Source organism: Cydia strobilella, chromosome Z (assembly GCF_947568885.1).
Source record: "Cydia strobilella chromosome Z, ilCydStro3.1, whole genome shotgun sequence".
NCBI lineage: Eukaryota > Metazoa > Arthropoda > Insecta > Lepidoptera > Tortricidae > Cydia > Cydia strobilella.
Window position 1 is genome coordinate 36,191,139 of NC_086068.1, and position 23,342 is coordinate 36,214,480.

A 23,342-nucleotide genomic window follows, 5' to 3' on the forward strand; every position below is an offset into this window, starting at 1 on the left:
TTACCTTTTACCTTTACCTAGAGAGTAAGCTTGAGTAAGTATAGTCATAGAAAATTCATTTGCCTAATTGAAATAAAAAAACCGGACAAGAAGTGCGAGTCGGACCCACGCACCGAGGGTTCCGTACTTTTTAGTATTTGTTGTTATAGCGGCAACAGAAATACATCATCTGTGAAAATTTCAACTGTCTAGCTATCACGGTTCATGAGATACAGCCTGGTGACAGACGGACAGCGGAGTCTTAGTAATAGGGTCCCGTTTTTACCCTTTGGGTACGAAACCCTAAAAGTAACACGTATGATTGTAAGTTAACGTTTTGTTCTATGAGACTACCTAACTTTGTGTAACAAAAACAGTAAAGATTGAAACCATGTATCTACCATGAAGTAACTTTAAAATACCTGTTTGAAAATTACAACTATTGGAATCTGGAAGCACATTCGAATCCCTTATCGATTCCTTGTAATTCTTAACGGCTCCGCGTAGTTATTAATTAACGCCGACTCACATTAGCTTTGGTACTGGTCAAACATTTGATAGTTTTGGTTTCGTGTTGCTGTAACAATACGGTCCTGGTAATGAACCCCATATTTAGCATCAAAAAAAATGAAGAGTTAAGCGGCAATGGCAATGGCAGTCCATAGAACTCGATTGTAACTGCCAAAGTGACCAAATCCGTGATCCAGCACCCTTTTCAATCAAGCTGGATTTTTGCTGGATCAGAGCGAACTTGTTGAAACCATACAGAAGTATAAGGTATGCGTCGTGTGTGTTATTTTCGAAAGAAAAATTTGTTTAACATTTCCATTATAACGATTGCCCGTTACTGTGACCGTACACACCATTTTCCTAAAAAAAGTAAGGGCCGACAACGTTCCTGCGCTAGAAACTGCGCACCATACTGTAACACGTTCTGGGTGTAAATCGGTTTAATGAATGACTTATGGGTTTTCTTTTGCCCATATGCGACAGTTTTATTTGTTAGGGTTCCGTACCCAAAGGGTAAAAACGGGATCCTATACTAAAAATAGAATAAAATAGAGATTTAAGTGGGGCTCCCATACAACAAACGTGATTTTTGACCGAAGTTAAGCAACGTCGGGCGGGGTCAGTACTTGGATGGGTGACCGTTTTTATAGATAATGGTACGGAACTCTTCGTGTGCGAGTCCTTCTCGCACTTGGCCGGTTTTTTTTTTGTTTACATTTCCATTCAAGTCGAAGTATGCTTTATCGGACATGAATAAACAAATTATGTAGTTTTCTTCCTTAGTTTTAGTCCGATGCAGAGCTTGCATTAAACATTTAAAACAAATAAGTTTACAGTAGTAATGTTAAAACAATAAATTTCTTAATGTATTTAAACGGATATATTCATTAGCGACAAGTAAATGTTAACCAAAACGGACTTATTAAACTTTGTTTTTGTAGCAACATTCCTGCCTCACCGTGTGTTTTGCAGTTCTGACACATTTTTGATGAAATAAGTGTTAATCGTAAATATGTTTCAATTTAACGATGATATGTTTACTGGTTGCGTTAATATCAACACAACTTATGAAACTGTTTGGGTTTTGTGAGAAATGGTTTAAATTCTGTGAAATCACGACATCTTTTGGTCGCTACTCGACATGACCTCCCATAACATCCAAATATTACGTTCTATAGGTATACATGGAGCTTTTGAATTAGAGTTTAAATTTTTGAGAGTACTGTTGATGATCTGATTTTTCAGCAGTCAGATAAAACCACGGTACCTTATATACCGGAGCATAGGTTTTTAAGATGATGAGATAGGACTGATTGTATGACCTTCTTTGTTAAATGTTAATATATTTTTCCTTTTTTTAATTGTGGGACGTACCACATTATTACAATCTATAAATTGTATGGTATTGTGATTGACATCTGTATATACAATTTATAGACCTTCTTTGTTTTTCCGATGTTACCTTTATTTAAGTTTAAATAACGCGTTAATAATAATAAAACATTTCAGAAAGACGCGTCAGCCGACGAGTTTGGATACATCCCAGTTTTAACCAATACTCGAAGAAATAACACAATCGACACTGATTCTGACGACAATTTTGACACGGCATCTTCCGATTTCGAATTTAACCCCCAGAATCCTTACACTGTGCACAAAAATCGATACCTACAGAATTATCTTTGGAATCATAAGGTAAAATAAGGGCCAGGTAAGGTATTTTTGTCTACTAGGCATTCCATAATACATTTTGATTCAAGTACGCAAGATACGTAGGTACAGTCGAAGGCAAAAATATCGATCCAGACACATGGCTCAAAAATATGTGAACACGACTTTATTGTCCAATGTGTAAGAGCGTACAAATATTTTTGAAACGTTGGGAATGTATATATATTTATGCCCTTGACTGTACGTCAGACCAGTGGTCTTTCACACTTTTCATTAAACAAGTTAAAAACTAAAAGGGGCGCGTCCGGTGCATTGGAACCTAAACTCAAATTACCCTATTACATAATACAACCTAATATCAAAAACACATACTATCATATAAACATAAATTCAAAATAACCTAACTTCAAAACACCTGAGTCCCACACTAAAACAAAAACGAACTTATCTCTATTATATACTACTGCCCAGATCACCTACTGTCATAAAAGCTGAAGATCAAAACGAGCTCTTCCCAGAATATTACTAGTCTTCAAATACACCATTCTCAAAATACAATAGTCTCAAAACACGCTAGTCCCAAAATGCCCTAAATGTGTCTGTGTAGCGTTTATTCCTGACAAGTTGAAATACGTGAAAGAAAATAGAACCTTCAGCATTGATGACGGATATCAGGCCACTTATAAATAGTGTCACTTTAGACAACATTAAGAAATAGGTCTCGCTGTCATCCACCACCATTTTCTTATCCATCGCAATGACGAGTACAAGCAACTTAACGTTTATTAATAATCAAAAAGGGTACTCCTGTTTGCTCTACGACGGGCATAAATATAATTCTAACCACACAAATAATAATTTTTAAGAAAAAAAAACCGACTTCAATGGGGGATGCCGCTGAAAGTTCACTTATTGTTAATGGTTCACTCTTAGATTCCAGACAATGGAATGAAAAAGACAGCATCTTTTGCCTAATTATGTAGAAAAGGAGGTAAATCGACCCACTTTTCTAGTAGCATTTCGTTTTTGTAAGGGTCGCAGTTCTAACCTATCCTAACCTACTTTTCTGATAGCATTTCGTTTCTGTAAGGGTCACAGCTCTAATCTAGACAGTCCTTTGACAAACTATATTTCATTTAAATATAAACTTAATGCATGAGGCTAATTGCATCTGTGTATTTGTTGTGTTTCCAAGTTGACAGAAATGTCACGTCGGAAACGCACGTAGGCAGTATGGCTTAGAGCTTTAGCCATGAAGTTATTTAGCCTGTCCAGATGGACGAAAAAAAAACGGAAACGCACGTTTTTTTTCGATGACATCTGTCACGTTTATTCGCGTAAGTATTTACCTAGAATAATTCTGGCTCAGTTTTCGTTATATAGTTAGACAGAGAACGTTTTTTTATTTTATTTATTGGAGAAACAACAGAGGTATGCGACAGGATAATAGGTTACATTGTTAGGTACATATATGATTGAGATGACACTTACTTCCTTAAACGCTCTCACTAAAACATACTTAAAATAAACGGACTTAACTAAAAGGTATGTTTACATACAAGTTTACCAAGTGTTCCAGACCATGCGTACGTGTACTGTAATTAGGTACTACAATTAAAATGAAAGAGAAAAGAAAAGAAAAATACCAAAAACTTGGACATACTGACAACCAATCAAATCAATATATGTAACATTAAGTACAATTAAGTACAATGACAGTAGCGATACTAATAAATAAGCGATACTATAGCAATGATGACGACACATTACTGACGAACACTATGTTGGCCGTTGAGAATATTGAGTATTTGATTACGATATTTGGGCTTGGCGACATTGAATATATCGATGGAAGTAAATTCTTTATTGTAAGTGTTACAAATACGACGTAAGGGGGCTCGCAAACCGGCGTTACTAGAGGCGGTGGAAACCGAGAACAAAGCATTAGAGCGCGAGCCGCATCGAGCTGGGACTCTGAACCGTATGAGCTCCAGCAGGTCTATACTGTTAAAGTGACCTTTGCAGATATTAAAGAGAGTAATTGCGTCACAGCATTTGCGTCTGGTATCTAATGACTGCAATTTATAATAGCGCAACAGATCAACGTACGGCAGACGTTTTCCTGTCAATCGTCTATGTAATGCCCGTAAGAACTTTTTTGAACCATTTCCATAGCATTTGCATATTTCTTATACAGTGGATTCCAAATTACAGAACCATATTCTAAGTGGGGTCTAACCAGTAATTTATACAGCAGAAGATAACTTGAAGATTTTTTAAAAACCTTTGCAGTTCTCAGAACGAAACCTAGCATTTGATACGCTTTTGAAATGATACGCTCTATGTGCAATTGGAAGTCTAGTTTAACGTCGAATAGGATTCCTAGATCTCGTGCCGTTGACACTTTTTTGATATAATCATTGGCTATTTTATATTTCGAGTTGATAACTCTTTTTTTATTTTTTGTAAAGGTCATCTGCAAGTATTTATCACTTGCCAATTGCAATTTATTTTTAGAACAGTATTCAAGAAAAGCATTAACATCATTTTGAAGCAAATTACTGTCGTCAATAGACTCCACGGTTTTAAATATTTTTAGATCGTCGGCGAACATAAGGAAATGGCTATTCGTGAAGCACTGTTTAATATCGTTAATGAACAGTGTATACAGGAGTGGGCCTAATATGGATCCCTGGATTACCCCTGATGTGACTAATTTGCGCTCTGAAGCAAAACCATTGACGACAACAATTTGAGACCTATTTGAGAGGTACGAGACGAAACATCGCAGAAGGTTACCGCGGATACCATTGAACGCGAGCTTTTTAAGAAGAAGCAGATGGTCGACCTTATACCAGTAAATATTCCTATACCTTATATTCCTGAAACCAGTAAATATTACATCTGCTGTCTTTTATCCATAGACTCGAACAAAAAGTTAGTGTAGGGTAAAAGGTTTGTTATTGTTGATCTGTTTCTCATAAAACCGTGTTGCTCGGACAAGATAGACGTTTCAAGAGCAGCAAACATTTGATCATGAATAAGCGCCTCAAATATTTTTGGGATACATGACTGCACAGAAATCGGGCGGTAGTTGGTTATTTGGGAGCGCGAGCCAGATTTGTGAATCGGGGTGATATGAAATACTTTCCACTTCTCAGGAAAAGTTCCCGAATGCAAACATTTGTTAAAGATAATATGTAGCGGAATCACTAGAGCGTTGGCAGTGTTTTTAATAAAAAATGGGCTCACCTTATCAGGACCAATTTCCTTATTAACATCAATATTTAAAATTTTCTTTAGAATATCTGATTTGCAAACGTATAAGTTAGAAATATTTGGAGCGCTTTCTGAAGTTGGAAGAGCTAAGAGGTCATTCAATTGTACATTCTCTTTATGCTCAAAAACTGAATAGAAAAACTTTGAGAAGGTATTGGCAATTTGTTCACCTCCAAAACATGGCCTGTCTTCGTAGAACATTGTAGCTGGATAGCCCAAGGAATTCTTTTTAAGGGATGAGACGTATGACCAGAAAGATTTTATATTTTGTTTTAAGGATATCTCGGTATTATGAGTATAGTTGTTGAAACATTCTAAGAGGAGTACTTTGCAACGGGCGCGAAGAAATGCGAATTCACGATATTCAGCTAAAGCTTTATAGGTGTTCCACTTACGCCATACCTTCAATTTCCTTTTCAGGGTATTTATAAGCGCCGGGGAAAACCATTTGGGATATTTAGATACTTTGACTTTTTTTAACGGTACTCCGTCATCAATAATATTAAAGATTAAGCAATAAAATCGTTCAACGGCCTCATTAGGTTGCAAGTTAATTAATTCTAATTCCCAGTTAATTTTATTTAACTCCGTGGAAATACGTGAGTAATCAGCTTTTCTGAAGCTATACGAAGGTAAACAATTTAAAGGGATAGGCGGAGATGCCTCCAAGTCGATATCGAATTTGACAGCGGGGTGATGCCTGTCTATGTTTGATAGAACAGTGTCCGGTGCTGAGATGTCACATTTATCGTCATAGAAAATTAAATCTAAAGTTCGGTCGTTAATGTTAAGGAATTTATTATATTGTTTCAGACCTAGTAAGTTAGTAGTGTTTAATACAAGCTTTCCTAACGAACAGAGTTCGCCGTCAGATGGCGCTAGCTCCTGTGTTGTCGAATTGAGCTCCCAATTGATAGAAGGTAGGTTGAAATCACCCGTCAAACAAATATTTGTCTCTTGGAAATGATTATTAATTTTTTCTAATTTATTACAGTAATACTGAAAAACGCTAAATTCCGATTTTGGAGGAAAATAAACTCCATTTATTATAAGCGTACGCTTATTGAGGGTAAGGACAACAAAAACATCTTCGACATTGGCTGACTCCCACTCGGTTCTACGGGTCGCGAGGAGGTTAGACTTTACAGCAATTAGAATCCCGCCGCCGCCTTTTTTCGCAGTTCCCACCAGGTCCCTATCACGCCGGAATACATTATACTTATTATCGAATAACTCGGCACTATTTATTCCAGAATTAAACCATGTCTCAGTCAACACTATGACGTCATAATCGCATTGCAAAATATTGAGGCGAACATCAATTAATTTAGACTTAAGGCCACCACAATTTTGATACTAAAATATATTTTTTATGTGATAAATTCACGGGAAGAACAAGATTAAATAATTCAGCAAAATGTTATATTTGTTGTAAAGATAGTTATAACCATACAATTTATATCTTATATTTATGTGAGAGTGATATTTTGTAAACAAAAATAATATGTGGGGCCCTTGTAAACATTTGAGTAGACTTTGTTGTGAAGAAAGTTGACATAACTTTTATTGGTGTCAGTATATTAATAGCATCTAAAGCAATGATAGCAAAATATATGCAGTAATAATACATCATGCAAACACTAGCTAAGACATGGAATATTAGTTCATATGTAAAGTGATAGGTATTTGCGTTCTCTACTAATAATTCAACAATACTATATACACAAAACCTTCATAACTTAATCAAATCACTTTCTTTCCGTATACGTATTATAGCGGATGAGTCGTCTCTTCTGACAAGAATAGCGGCGTTTTTTATCCAGACAAACTTGTAATTCTTCTCGGCAACGGCCTTATGTGTTTTAGAATATAAAATTTTATTTTTCAGCGTCAGGTGTTCATTGATGAAAATAGGTCTTGAGTGAGTTTTAGGTGTGAAGTTAGGCATGTATTGAAAACTCACGTTAAAACGTTTGTGACTCATGGTACCAGTTGATTTTTTTAGTTTTTTACGTGACCGGTAGAGGCACTGTACAATTACTCCATACATTTTCCTTAACTTTCTCACTTTCGACTGTCATTTACGGAACTCATGGTAGCCGTACTGGTACCATGAGTCACAAACGTTTTAACGTGAGTTTTCGATATATGCCTAACTTCACACCTAAAACATTCTCTTTCTAACTATATAACGAAAACTGAGCCAGAATTATTCTAGGTAAATACTTTACGCGAATAAACGTGACAGATGTCATCGAAAAATACGTGCCTTTCCTTTTTTTTCGTCCATCTGGACAGGCTAAAGGTCTAAGCCATACTGCCTACGTGCGTTTCCGACGTGACGTTTCTGTCAACTTGAAAACACTACAAATACACAGATGCCATTAGCCTCATGCATGAAGTTTATATTTGAATGAAATATATAGTTTGTCAAGGGACTGTCTCATTTCGGGCGGAGACGGAGAGAGTCATACTGTCTTTCTCTAGCACTAGTACTAGCACCCAAAAGAAAAGGATGAGTATATAATAGTTTTTTTTGTTCTTATTTACTGACAAGATTTGCTTGACCAACTATATTTTTTATTCGGATGTTTGTGACCGTTATATCATGTTAAAGCCGTAACACACCGCACCGCGACCTCGGTGCACCGCACCCATAAGTGAGAGCGAGAACGAGATCTGTTTTGTGCGGCGCACCAAGATCGTGGTGCGGTGCGGTAGTGTGTTACAGCTTTTACAAATGCATTTCCGTTATTAAATTATCATTTAAGTGCTTAAAATAATGAATTAAACTTGGTTGAGTTTCAATAAGTACATTTAGGTAGTAATTAAATTTGTTCTCTAATTTGTTTGTAAAACTTATGAAAGTGGCTACATTAACTATGGATGAAGTCGTTCCTTATGACGGTATGAGATATTAGAGTTTTTAATGATTCACGGTTAGTTTCACTAGACTTATATTGACCGGGATATAGACCGTGATTACCTTTTGTATTATTTGTGAGCTCCCGATATTTCACGGGTGACTGAAGATAGCGGGTGGGTGTCAAAGTTGTGTAGACAGCGCTCTGTCTACCCTCATTCTTGCGCGTCGGCTGCGTTCACTTTCAACGTTACCAACGGTCGCATTCACACTTGTTGGTCCGGTCGCGTTCACAATCGTTGGTCTGTCCAAACACACTACACTCACGGTGTCACTACGCGTGTTTGATTCGGATATCACTGGTTTTTTACACAAACAAATCTCAGGATTCCACACATTTGACGGTTTAAACCCATCTTCACGATTGAAATTTTTGTATTTGTGAATTTCAACGGCTTCTCTTACCAATATTGGTATATAGTGGCGTTCTGTCGAAATGACCTTGGGACTATGCAACTCGATCCAGTGATTTGTACCCGACTCAAGGAGATGCTGAGCAATAGCTGACTTGCGAACGTCATTGTTCTTGACCACAGCAATGTGTTCTTTAATTCTGCAGGCAATAGTGCGTTTGGTCTGCCCAATGTACGAACTACCACAGATGCACTCAACTTTGTATACACCAGGTTTTTCCAGGGGAAAATTGTCTTTAGGCGACCGCAGAAATTGTGCAATTTTCCTGTGCGGGGTGAAGATAGTTTTCACAGAGTAGTTATTTAGTATTTTTGATATCTTGTCTGTCACAGCCTTGACGTACGGCATAAACGCTGGCTGTCTCTCAACGCGATGAGTGAGGCGCTTGGTTTTTGTGTCCCGCTTGTCAATGTTAACTCTGTAGCCATTCATCATCAGGACACTCTGAACATGGTTCAGCTCCTGGTTTAGATGTAGCGAGTCACACAGAGCGTGTCCTCGATTAGTCAGTGATGCCACAACCGAGTTTAACTGTCTGGGATGATGTTGCCAGCTCGCGTGTAAATAGCGGTCCGTGTGAGTCGGTTTCCTATAGACTGAGTGTCCCAGCATGCCACAACCTGTAACATTCAGTCTCACATCCAGAAACGCAATACTCCTTTCTTGTTCCATTTGCAATGTAAACGACATGGATCGGTGCATGCTATTAAGGTGTCCTAGCATCAGTTCAGCTTCCTGTTTACCACCCTTAATCATGCAGAACACATCATCCACGTACCTCTTCCAAATTTTAACGGGAACTGGGGGCGCAGTAAGGGCTAGGTGCTCAAAGTGTTCCATCCAAATGTTAGCCACCACTAGAGCCTGGAGGTATGAGATATGTCCACGTATTACTCAACGAAAGCAAGGTAAAATCGTTAAACTTTGTAGAAAAACGGGATACTTATCATTTCCGCGCCAAAATCAACACACGACATTTGTATTCTCAGATAAGTCAGTCGCATAAGAGAAAATTCTGTACGGCCGTTTACAAAACACAAGGGATTGTTGGTTTACTCCAATTAAGGAGTAATTGGTGTGACAGAGAAAAATGCCTGCAACTTGCAAACTTCGGTGTTCGCGGTAGGCCCTGATATGTTTGTAAAATTCTATCTAGTAGTAGTATGAGTATGCCCTATGCGCTATGATTAGCTCGCCTCGATACGCTAGGAAATTCATTTGAGTAAAAAGAGTGAAGATTGGACAGTTATTACGAAAACATCTTTCGGCTTGCCTTACTCCAAAACTCTAGGCACGCCACTGATGATTTAGCCCAGAATTTTGAATTCAAAGAATTATTAACATTATATGATAGCTTAAATAATATTATTAATATTAAATTAACAATAAACACATAGATATACACAAGAAAGTAAATTACGTAGACCGCGTAGACGTGAGCAAATATGTCAATGTCAAAACTGGTAGTTTGCTAAGGATTTCGATAGGTAATTTAGGCCCCATCGTCAAAACTGGTAGTTTGCTAAGGATTTCGATAGGTAATTTAGGCCCCATTCGCACGGGAGCTTAAAAAGCGTCGCGTTAAAACCCGACGTTGGCGCCGTTTTACCGTTTCTAATTTTTGTGTTCATATGAACGCTTAAAAATCACTTGTGACTCGTACTCCCTGCCTTGTGGTCGTGTAGTAATAAAATCACGCTTCATTTTTAAGTACTATATTTGCGTATTCCGGTAAAGATTTAACATAGAGTAATGGTCGAGACTAGACTTCTAGAATTAACAATTCCGGATCGAGCTCCCACATTACATTATTACATTACATTATTTATTACGGATTCGGCACAGCCATGATGATTAACACCAAAGATTGACACTTGACAGCTAACTGACAGCAGCACCGGCGCTTAAACGTTTGTGAGAACAGATACACGGAGTTCCGTATGCTCAATTCAATTAACAGTCAACGCTCAACGCTGAAAATCGAACAGTGATCGATAAAAAAGCGCCGCGCTTAAAAACCGCCCTCGTGTTACATACATGGTTATCCATTTGTCTCATTCAAACGCTTTTTTAACGCGTGAAAAAACTCTCGTGCTTATGGGGCCTTACGTGCTTGGGGGTTTACTCATACTTTTGATATTTAGTTCTTTAGGTGACACCTAGAGGCGCTGTACAATACTCCGATATAATTCTTGCTCTGTTTTTTAGTATACTTAAAAAGGGACAGCATCGTTTGCAGTGGAGTGAAGTTAGGCACATAAGTACGTAAAGAAATGTAAATATGTGACGTACGGCGCGTTTATTCACTTAAAGTAAGTGAAATTTACTCTGGCAACTGATGGTAGAGTTACTGGTATTACTTAGTTCTGTAAGTAATACCTGCAGATTTGTTGATAATTATTCTGAATGAAAAATTTGAACTTTTTTAAGTAGGTATATTTATAAAAAACAAAAATTTTTAGGTGTTTTGAGACTTGCGTGTTTTGACACTTTTATTTTGAGAATGGTATATTTTAGGACTAGTGTATTATGGGAATAGTTTGTTTTCAGCTTCAACTTATTACATTAGGTATGACATTAGGTAATCATCAGGTAATCACGGGAGTAGTAGGTACATATTCAAGATAAGGTCGTTTTGATTGTACGGTGTTTTGGGACTCAGGTATTTTGACGTTAGGCTATTTCGAATTTATGTTTATATGAGAATATGTGTTTTTGACATTAGGTTGTATTGTGTAACAGGATAATTTGAATTTAGGTTCAAATTTAAGGCACCGGACGTACATGTGACATTCAGTAAATCTTCTGTTTTTAGGGTTCCGTAGCCAAATGGCAAAAAACGGAACCCTTATGGATTCGTCATGGCTGTCTGTCTGTCTGTCCGTCCGTATGTCACAGCCACTTTTTTCCGAAACTATAAGAACTATACTGTTCAAACTTGGTAAGTAGATGTATTCTGAGAACCGCATTAAGATTTTCACACAAAAATAGAAAAAAAAAACAATAAATTTTGGGCGTCCCCATACTTAGAACTGAAACGCAAAAAAAAATTTTTCATCAAACCTATACGTGTGGGGTATCTATTGATTAATTGATAATTTGATAATTTATTTGTCTATTGATAGGTCTTCAAAAATTATTTTGAGGTTTCTAATATATTTTTTTTCTAAACTGAATAGTTTGCGCGAAGGACACTTCCAAAGTGGTAAAATATGTGTCCCCCCCCCCCCCTGTAACTTCTAAAATAAGAGAATGATAAAACTAAACAAAATATATGATGTACATTTACATTACCATGCAAACTTGCAAAGGCAATTGATTTGAACGAGATCTAGTAGGTAGTTTTTTTAATACATCATAAATCGTAAACCGCAATTTACCTTTCACTCACGTTTCACATAAAAAATACATTGTTTAAATTGTGTAATGTACGGAACCTTCGGTGCGCAAGTCTGACCGCACTTGGCCGGTTTTTTCATATTAGGTAAGTATTCATTTAGTCAAGCCAGCCCATTACTGCATGTTTGCATTGTCATCTAGTCATATGTAGGTATAGGTATACATATTCCTTATTAACCGTACTCGTATTAAAAAAACTTGCCAAGTGAGAGTCGGACTCACGCACCGAGGGTTCCGTACTTTTTAGTATTTGTTGTTATAGCGGCAACAGAAATATGTCATCTGAGAAAATTTCAACTGTCTATCTATCACGGTTCATGAGATACAGCTTGGTGACAGACAGACAGACGGACAACGGAGTCTTAGTAATAGGGTCCTTTTTTACCCTTTAATTACGGAACCCTAAAAAAGATCCATGAAAGTAATGGAAGTCAAAGATTTTTCTGCTGTAAGAAATGCTACGCTTCGTAACCCTTTTTCCCACTATGGTAGCCGTACATTTGCCAATAGTTGCTTATTATAAGTACTTAAGTCAGCTAAGTGTGAAATTTTAGGACATATAAAAAGTTGTCCAGTCTTCAGAACTTTGCTGTACAGTAGGTACACAATGGGATGTTGCGGATGCGGATTTTTTGACATCCGCCGTTGCGGATTTTTAAAGGCTCACATCCGCGGATGCGGATGCAGATGTCGAGATTAGGCACATTAAAAACGTCAAATATTACACTAGTAATTTTTATTTAAAAAAAAGAAACTTAGTATTTGAACAAGAATATAGGTGCCCCACAATCGCATTACTATACTAAAGTCTAAATAAAACAAACTTTTCACTTCTTGTCGCGGTCCGTCGTAGGCTAAAGTGCTCGATCGATGAATCACAATAACGAAACGAGATTCCTATTGCACTTATGCCGCCGCTAAGACGTTTCTGTACCTACCTGTTCCACATCCGCATCCGCATTAAGCTCCGCATTGATTTTATGCGCATGCGGATGCGGATGTTGTAAATAATGCGGAAATTCCGCGGTTGCGGATGCGGATTGGAATATTCGCAACATCCCTGGAAAATATTAATAAGTGAATTACTTTTAAGTAAGTTGTGCTCTTAGTAGATTTAGAAGCACCTGCCCAAGTTGATATACATTAGGCGAGAAGCGACTGACAGCGGGCCTGGTAACACGTTCAGTCAAAGAAATATCTGCAATATGCCTTAACGTTTTAAAAATATGAATTAACTTTCGAACCCGAGCCCTGAGTGGTGCTATCTGAGCTCTAACATTTAAGAGGCCGTAGTCGATTTTGGAGCAAAAATTTTAAATTGATAGATTTAGTCGTTGAAATTATACACGTTTTATTATGTAATATCTAAATAACAAGTATTGGTTTCTATTAGCACGTCTTCTCATCTTGCCTTTTAATAATGAGGTCGCGAGCGTGCGTCACCGGAATATATGAAAAGAAGGGGCAGTTTTTAAAAATTGATCAAAAATTTATGGTGGTAAATTATACAAATTGATGTATAAGAATAGTTTCATCAAATGTTGTAGATTGTTTAAGTATCAAAATTACTTCGAAATTAAGTCGATTTTCAGAGAAATTGTCACTTGTTTTGAAGTAATTTCTAGAGAAAATTGATTTCGTCTAACTTTCATTTACACTACTTCAAAGTCATAATAATAAAAATGTAGTCTGGTAAACGTCAAATACAGGATATGTGTAATACAAAATTACCATGTTTAGCCGTCCACACTTACGAAATTTACAAATAAGAGCGACAAAATCAGTGTTTTACGCGCGTTTACCTAAATCCATCCATCAGAAAAGCAAACATTACTAATTTAGTGATTCTGTTTTCAAAAAATTTATCTGATAAAAGGTAAGATAAGAAGACGTGCTAATAGAAACCAGTACTTGTTATTTCAATTAGGTAACAAAAGGTGTACAATTTCACCGACGAAATCTATCAATTTTACATTTTTGCGACTAAAATCGACACCGGCCTCGTATCCATAACAACTCCCAGGATACGCTATGTTGGTATTAATTAGTGTCATGTTCACGACGACGCATCACTACAGTTCTTTACTGTAACTACATATTAATTAAACGTACATTAATTTATCAATGAGGCAATCGACTTTTAGAGTTGGACCTCGATAAGTTTTCATGCCAAGTGCTCCGTCAAGATTTAAGGGATATGTATGCATTCTTACTGCCATGTTTGTGCAAAGTTAGCATGGTATATAATTGTTATATTTTTGCAGTTGAGCGGCGACCACATGAATGTTAACCCTTACGCACCTCGGTTCATTACCTTCGGAGCAACTGCACCCGAATTATTTTATTCCAGAAAATGGTGGTATTTTAACCAAGTAAGTAAGTTTTATGAGCGCCTGCGTCGCGAGCCATTAGGTGTATCATCTCAAACTATTTCGATGCCTGTTACTTTTCTTTTGTATTGTAGTTGGGTAGTTAAAACAAATTTACCTCTGTTTTACACTTTGCTGGGACATCAGTTATCTGATACTATAACAGGTAAAATCCCCGGAAACGTTGAAAGTAGAAGTGTACTTACAGTAATAGGTAGATTAAATTATAATTACATAATCCAAATAAAATCATAATATATTCATCAGGTGATCCGTCTGCTCGTTTGCCTCCTATTTCATAAAAAAAAAATATTACTAAGTACATACTGTTAAAATTTCAACATCTTCAGAGCACTAAAATTATTAAAAAATAACCTACAACTTAACAAAATAAAATAAAATTACAATTAACCTAATTAACAAGTACGACCCAGCCCAAAGCGAGGCTCACAACGACTCTCCCGCAAACGCCGGCCTATTTCCAAAAAAAGTCGGTGTGTCTCCACGCTCCACCGTCTCCAATGCCACCGGCAGTCGACGCGTCGTTTGGTTGAGTTAAATATAATACCCGAGTTACATAAACGCTAATTGCATAATTTAAGTACTTTTTATTTAAATGTATTTACCTAGCCATAACCCGAAGATAATGGAGTTAAATAAATCGGACAAAAAGTGCGAGTCGGACTCGCCCACCGAGGGTTCCGTACTTTTTAGTATTTGTTGTTATAGCGGCAACAGAAATACATCATCTGTGAAAATGTCAACTGTCTAGCTATCACGGTTGATGAGATACAGCCTAGTGACAGACAGACAGACTGACAGAGGAGTCTTAGTAATAGGGTCCCGTTTTTACCTTTGGGTACGGAACCCTAAAAACACGCTGTATATAAATATTACTCCTCATCGCGTTCGATGACGACTACCCTAAATAAACAATATGAGCGTTGTCTATGGTGAGCCCTAATATGGCTAGCTAGTCCGAGCCACAGACCTGTCATTTTTATGCTTACGTATAAAGACAGTTGAAGTGTAGGAAAGTGAAGCCATCACGTATATGAACATCACATGAGTGCGAAATAGTCAGACTATAAATGAAAAAACGTGACCATTTTTGAGTAACAGGTCGACCCAAGTCAACCCAGAGCGTATTGCCGTATTTTTTAATGTAAAAAATAATAAAGAAATCAGGAAGAAAACGTACAATAAAGTAATGTAGTGAATATGGTGTCATGTAGTGTGCCGTATTGCAGTATCACAGGGCTATATGGCCCTGTGATACCCAGGCAAATACTCATTTCACAGGTAATTATGATATTCCGAGCGAAGTTTTCTTAGCGATATTTTGTCAAATTAACAGCATAAAAAGTGTAAAAAGCCGGTTTATACAGTTTATTTTAAGTTTTTCTTCCGTTGATGCTTATATTTTATTATATTAATATTAGTCAATAATTTAGAACATTTGTTGTAAAAACATAAACTGTTACTTTACGCTAGGGCTTGACAAAATGATCATATGACTGTATCGATAACTTTATTAACTAATATTAATAGCTATGTAATTATTTCTTTACAAGATATCATTAACATATTAACCTTCATAACCGACTTCAAATAATAACGCTTGTTATACCTTTTTGAAGGTGCACATGTTTAGCGGTAAATTTAATTAACATAAATAAGCTGATATCCCTGCCCCTTCCTTTGCAGATATCCCAAGGGTTGCGTGCGTGCGTGAAAGTTTCCCTGTTAATGAACAGGGAAACTTGGACTCTACGTAAATATTCTGTTGTTTGTGGCAAACATTTTAATTCAAAAATATTTCACAGGAATAGTAAAAAAAATCTCAAGATCGGCTCGATCCCAACTTAATAGTTTTCTACCTGACTTGTTTATATCTTTCAATTTAAAAATTACTGTGATACTCTCCTGGCCACCCGCGGCCGTTGTCAAACTCAAAAATGGTCAGTTAAAAATAAAAATAATTGATATAAGAAACGAAGGGAACACACATACACACACACACACACACAAACATTTGAAAAAAGCTATAAAGCAATCAAACACCGATAGATTATTAATATGTTGTAACATGACATCACTATTTTTGATCTCACATAGACAATTTACGCACACACTTGCATTTCATTTTTGGTCGCACTTTTAAAGCTTGACAGTTGTTCTTTGTCATCCAGTTCTGTGGTCCTAACTTGCTCCTAAACACTCGTGACAATTAAGTTGGCCAGCCACGTTGGATGTGTACACGCAAGAGGGCTTAGGTCTCTCTTTTCGTAACTAGTCTAAGTTTAGACTACCCTTTAGAACCTTAGGGTTGTGAGGCGGTATCTTCGAATTTTTTTATTGATCATATTTTTATTTATTTATTGATAATGGGTAATATAAAACATAGATAATTACAATTAAATATACAGAATGATTACAATTAAATATACAGGGTGATTCAAAAGACGTGAGCAGGATCAACACTGCGCATTTCGTAAATTACAAGCAACTGTTTCGTATCAGTATTAATGAGATTAACGTTAATGTTTTAGTCGTGTTGAAAAAAAAAGTTATTAATTTATTTACGACATGCATGGTCGCCCTAAAATTAGAATAAGTACTAAACTACCGATATTCTGTGTCAAATTCAGTCAGTCTGTCATCAGAGCCTGGTTACTTTGGAAAATTTGTATCTCACTCAAGTTAATTTTCTTCATAATCAAAATCATTGCGGTTAAAGAGGTTTTATGTTTATTAATTAGGTGTGGGGTAACCATGATTATAGATAATTTTATTTGTCCTCACCAAAAAGTAAAAAAATCAGAAAAAGCGTGGTATGTTTCAACTAAATACGACGGCAATCGATCAATCAACAGTTACTGAGTGTGCAGGATTAGTCTTGCTCACGTCTCATAAATCACCCTGTATACATACCTATATAAGCCAAAACAGTTTCCACTACTAAAATTACATCATTATGGTTGATCAGACAAGACTTGTTTATACAATTCATTTCTCTATTCATCTTACTTAAGCTGTGCTCTTGTCGGTGGAGCAATCTCCAAATAGTCCGGTCCTCTGCCAACTCCTTAACCTTCTGATATGACACGAGCTAAACCTTATCTTTTACTTGGTTGAAATAATTTATTCTCGGTCTTCCTCTTCCTCTCTTTGCCTCTATTTTTCCTTCTATGATGTTATTAAAAAACTGATCGTGTCGTAGCAGATGTCCAGTTAGTACTCCTGTTCTATTTTCTATTGTCTTTATTATATTTATTTTCTCTTTAATCCTATCTAGAACTATAACATTTGATATTTTTTCTGTCCAATCTTTTTCTATCTCGTTTGTGTCAGTGTGCACGTTTCGCAGGCGTATAAGGTGATGCTCCAGATTTTTTAGTGTTAGTAGACATTTTTGATTTGAAAATATGTTTTTTATTGTTGGAGGCTTGTTTGGCTATTGCGATTCACGTAACGATATCTTGACTACATCTTGATTTGTTATTAATGATACTCCCGACATATTCAAAGCTATCGACTTGTTCCAAAATAGTGGCATTTAGTTTTAATTGGTCTATTTCTTTTATATAATTTTGATGCTGTTAAGATCTTTGTTTTATTGATATAAATTTATAAGTCTGATTCCTGAAAAATTTAGTTCATATTGTTAAGCAATAATTCTAGTTGTTCACTGTCTTCTGCGAATGCTGCTATATCATCAGCGTAACGTACGAAATGTATCTTGTTCCCGTTGAACTTGACTCCTCCCTGGTCCTTCTCTATTAATTTCGTAATGAAGATTTCTATGAAGGCATTAAGATTTATAAGGCTCATCCGGTGTGTCCTAGCCCTAAGTTAGCTCCTAGTCATTAGTTAATTTGCATGTTAATTTGTTTTGTAATAGCACTAACATTATTTTTATTAGCTATGTAAGTTACTAACACATATGGGTGTATTAGGCCTGAAATAAATGACAATTTAATTTAATTTAATTTTAATTTAGTTAAAAAATAATGGCAAAAGTGGACACCTCTGTCTTACTCCTTGTTTGATGTTAATGGTTTCCTTTTCGTCCCCTATCTGAATTAAAGTTTCCTGATATCTATATAGCTCGAATATTACTCTTCTATCTCTATAATCTAATCCTATTTCTTCTAGCGTTTTCATCATAAGTTTCCAGTTTACTTTATCGAAAGCCTTTTCCAGATCTATGAAGGCAACGTACGTATTCAAACCCATATCTATAATGCCGATCTATGATCATCCGCAGTGCTAATATAGCCTCCCTTGTTCCTTTATTTTTCTAAACCGTATTGATCTGGTCCTAATCGACTTTCAATCTTTGCTTTTAATCTATTTTGGATTATTGTAAGTAGTATTTTAGAAGAGTGAGATATCAAACTTAACGTCCTGTGCTCTTTGCAGCGTGGTGTGTTTAGGTTTTGTGGAAGTGTAACTGTTTTACTTACTTGAAAATCTCTCAAGATTACTTCTGTCTTGTATATTATATTAATTATGTCATAAAGTTCGCTTCTTAAACTATCACATTTTGCGTGTTTTATTATTTCTATGTATAAACCGTCATTACCAGCCGCTTTTCCACTTTTTATGCTTTTAATTACTAAATTAAATTCTTCTTTCATTATTTCTGGACCTAAATCAGATTCCGCTACGTTACTCTCTGGCTCTAAATAGTTGTCTTCTAGACCGTCCCCGTCATATAAACCTTCGATATATATTACTTTCCATCTCTACACAATTTTCTTGTTATCAATTATAATATTACCATCTTCATCCAATACTGCTGTACTTTTCGGCTTATAGTTTTTATTGAGTTCTTTTATTATACTGTATGCTTTGTCTGCAATTCCTTTTTTTATATATTTATCTATTTTCTTACAGCTTTGTTCCGAGTCGTTTCGTTTCTGGTTCCTACATTTAGTTGTGATTACATTAGTTATTCTTTTATATTTCTCTGTGCTATCATCATCTACTTTATTTCTATACTTTCTTCAATCTACCATGAGATCTATTGTTTCCGAGTTCAGCCATTTCTTCCGAGGAACAACTTTACACAGCCAATTTAACTTTAAACAGGTTTCTGCCGAAACCATAATTATATCTCTTATATTGTTCCAACGGTCGTTTAATTTTATGTTCAGATGGAGTTATGGAGTTTCAGTAAAACCAAACATTACGTAGATGTGTTATATTGTCGGTGTTCAAGTATAAAGAGAGAGCAAGTAAATCTAAACATTCGTTATTTATATACTATTATTGCTTACATGCTATTTATGCAATTCCGTGCGTCGCATATTTATGTTGCAGACAGTAACGTATAGTTATTGGTAATATGTTAATTCAGACATATAGTACAATGTTATTATCTATATTTCTCTCTACATCTTTGCTTTGAGCTAACTTATCACCTATCTATCATATTATTATTTTGCATTGAATTATTGTTCTGCTTATCTTTTAACTTACTGAGATCAATTTTCTTGATTTTATGTTTTCTACGTGTTTTCTTTACTTATAAGTAAGTTGTGATATGTATTAATATCTGCACCTGGAAATATTTTACATGCCGTTACTGTGTCTTTATCTCTATTTTTTACCAAGATATAGTCCAGTTGGTATCTTTCTAGGTCTCCCGACATTTTCCATGTATACCATTTTCTTTTAGGTTGGTCGAACATCGTGTTCAGTACCACCAAATTATTTTCATTGCAGAATTGGATAAGTCTCTCCCCCCTCCGATTCTTTTACCCAGTCCGAATTGTCCCGTTATATTAGTTAGTTTTTATTCTCCTACAACAGCATTAAAGTCACCATCAAACATCAAACATTTATTCAGCAAATACTCGTAGGCCACAGGGGCACTTTTACATGTATATTTTTACAAACAATAATTTAACCCAAAATTACAAAAAAAAAACAATTATATAGATATAAATGTCAAATTACACAAAAAGAAACTAATAAAAAATATACAAACAACAGAAGTACTAAAATTGTTTAGAGATGTAAAAGTCTTTAGGTGTCAGAGATAAAATGTATATAATAATAAGAAAGATCATCAAATTATCCAGAGATGTAAAGGGTCTCCAAGACTTGAATTGTTATATAATTAATAAAAAGACAAGATATTAAATCAGACAATCAGTCAAGAACCGAATGAAGTGCCTCACGTTAATGCCACTCAAAAGTAAACTCCACAAAAAGCACCCGTTCACGAGTATGATACGTACTCAGCCATCGTCTCCCTCAACCTTCATTCGGGAAAGTGGCGACCCGATCAACAACGCCACCGTAAGCAAAGACTTTTAAGCGAGCATGACATGTTCAAGCTGCCGGGCTGTATTAATATATATAAAGTAAATTAATTCAGTGAGATACAACATTTGTGCTCGTATTTTACATGCCATTACTATTAAACTATCTTTTTCGTCTGCTGTATCTTTTATTGAATCTAAGTTATTATATATTTCTTCTACCTCTTGATCAGGATGCGAAGCGATAAGTTAGTTTCTATAATAAGCGAGTTTCTAGATCTGTCTTTAATTTAATTGCGGTTATTCTATCGCTGTGATGTATTGTGTTTTTTACTTGTTGTCCCAACTTCTTCCGTTGCCCCCCATCTCGTTTCACAAATACCCAAAATATAAATCTTTAACCTCTCCATCTCTGACATCAACTCTGCTAGTTTCCCTGTCGGCACCATAGTTCTTACACTTCTTACGTTCCATGTTCCTATCTGGCAAGGATTTCGCATGATGACGACCGGTTTAGCCTTGCTCCTACGCCTGCCGGACTCAGACCGCCACGGTATGTTACTTCGTGGAAGTCCGTTGTCATGAACATTATTTCCATTTGTTAACAGAGTAGTATATTATTTGTTCATTTGCTCTTAATTGCAGAAACACATTTTTGTACTGATGGAATGATAAACAAGTCAACTTCTCAGGGGAAATTTTCCATATAATGTATAATTAATGAAATTAATATTGGATTGTTTTGCTATTATATAAATTTATTTCTGACGATCACAATGTAGATTCTTATAAATTGACATTAATGTAATTTGTACTGTAATCATATGTTGTGAAATAAATATATCTAATTTAATCTAATCTAATCATGAGAGTATTTATCATTGTAATTTTTACACGCTCTTACGATAAATCTGTTTCTTGCGTAAGTGGTTCGATGGAAAGGGACAGCGAATAATTTAGAAGAGCGCTGCGCGTGCGGTGATCCGCGCAGCGCAGAGAGGCTCGAGCGAGCACCGCGTCTGATTTGAAGGGATAAAATATTATTAGAATTAAATTCTTGTAGAACGCCAAGATGACTCCTTCCAGCAAGCTACTCCCAACGCTCAGGGTCGATAGGTCCTTTTAGCGCAGGTGCTGACTACCGTGCTGCCGCTTAGGTACCCAGTGGATATCTACTGCCAACTCAAGCGGTGATCATCCATTAGATGGACGTGATTCGACATAAAAGTAATTATGTATTTTTATTGTTTCAGGACGATTTTATACCATTCGGCTAAATTGACACAAATTTGGCATAAGAGAATTTTATTGTCGGATCAAGTTGGATTACGTCGAAATTGTCTTGTCTGGATTACTACTCTTAATAAATAATTATAGACAGATAAATATTTGTTTACCTACTGTACCATCATATCAGTTGTCAAAGCTTCAGAAAGCCTTGTTACTGGTAAGGTAGGCCGGAATAAATTTAAAACAATAAAATTGATGCATGTACAACAATACCTACTTAGGAGTTGTTTTTTTGCTTGTGTAGAGCGTACCGTGTTCTGTCGGCGGAGGGCTTGGGTCAACGGCCAGGGTGGCCTTTCCGTGAGAACTTCTCCTCTCACCTATAAACTAATCATGAACAAATAATATATAAATAAATACTTTAATATAAATACAACACAATACAATAATACAATTAACAAAGAAAACAGCCTCCTCTGACATTATTATTTTTTCGACAGAGAACCGTCATAACATTCCATTCAAACATCCTTCAAGATTCAAACCAGCCAGTCTGTCAACAATTGTCTAGACCTCTTTGCTCTAACACTCCTCCTCAATTGTTTTCCCTCAGATATCCTATCCTCATCTAAACTCTCCTGGTTCCTTTCACTCTCACTAACGAACAACCTTCAACACACACCCATCTCTCTACGACATAACTGACGAGCGTGGGTGTAACATACGGTGTGTGGTGAGCAGTAGTCAGACCCTCCAATCCAAGGGATCCAGCTCGATCTGTGTCCACCTTAGTATGCCAAAGGAGTATGCCTGATTATTAGGCATATCGTGGCGAATACACCTATGTAAGAAAGAAAGAAAGAAAAGACATTTATTGTAAAAACCTTCTACAAACAGCGCCACTATACTAATAGAAAAAGGAGTAAGGTAAGGGATAAGGAATAACAACAAATTTTGGCGCCGCTATAGTGGCTACAAAAGGACGCCACTCAGCATATGCTCTGGTATAAATAAATACCACAGCGCTGGTTTTCTGTGTAGTTTTTACAACATTATTCATATGCAAAATGTTGCCACTAGCCACATGCCACATATTGTTTGAAAAACAAATCTGCAGTTTGGCCGTGACAGTGTAAATAGAGTAAATAAAACCAAGCTAAGTTGGCAGCGATTTTGATAGCCTAGACTAGACTGTGCAGCGGTGTCAGCATGCTGCATTTTCATCACCTGTCACTATGCCTGTCACTTTCGCACTTACATACTTGTTAGAACGTGACAGGCGATAAAAATGCG

At 36.3% G+C, this 23,342-nt stretch overlaps 1 protein-coding gene across 1 annotated transcript; it reads left to right on the forward strand.

The window, feature by feature from the left end:
- Positions 1-624: 624 nt before the first annotated feature.
- Positions 625-22,125, forward strand: LOC134753755 (uncharacterized). The gene is made up of 4 exons (XM_063689691.1): positions 625-636; positions 1,999-2,184; positions 14,440-14,547; positions 22,073-22,125. The coding sequence occupies exons 1-4, from the start codon at positions 625-627 to the stop codon at positions 22,094-22,096; spliced, it is 330 nt and encodes a 109-aa protein (XP_063545761.1). The 3' UTR covers positions 22,097-22,125.
- Positions 22,126-23,342: the final 1,217 nt, after the last annotated feature.

What these genes read in the sequence shown, in the direction of transcription:
- LOC134753755 (XM_063689691.1), top strand. An exon ending in ATTATCTTTGGAATCATAAG is followed by an intron (nt 2,185 to 14,439) that starts GTAAAATAAGGG and finishes ATATTTTTGCAG; the next exon opens with TTGAGCGGCGACCACATGAA. An exon ending in AATGGTGGTATTTTAACCAA is followed by an intron (nt 14,548 to 22,072) that starts GTAAGTAAGTTT and finishes TTATTGTTTCAG; the next exon opens with GACGATTTTATACCATTCGG.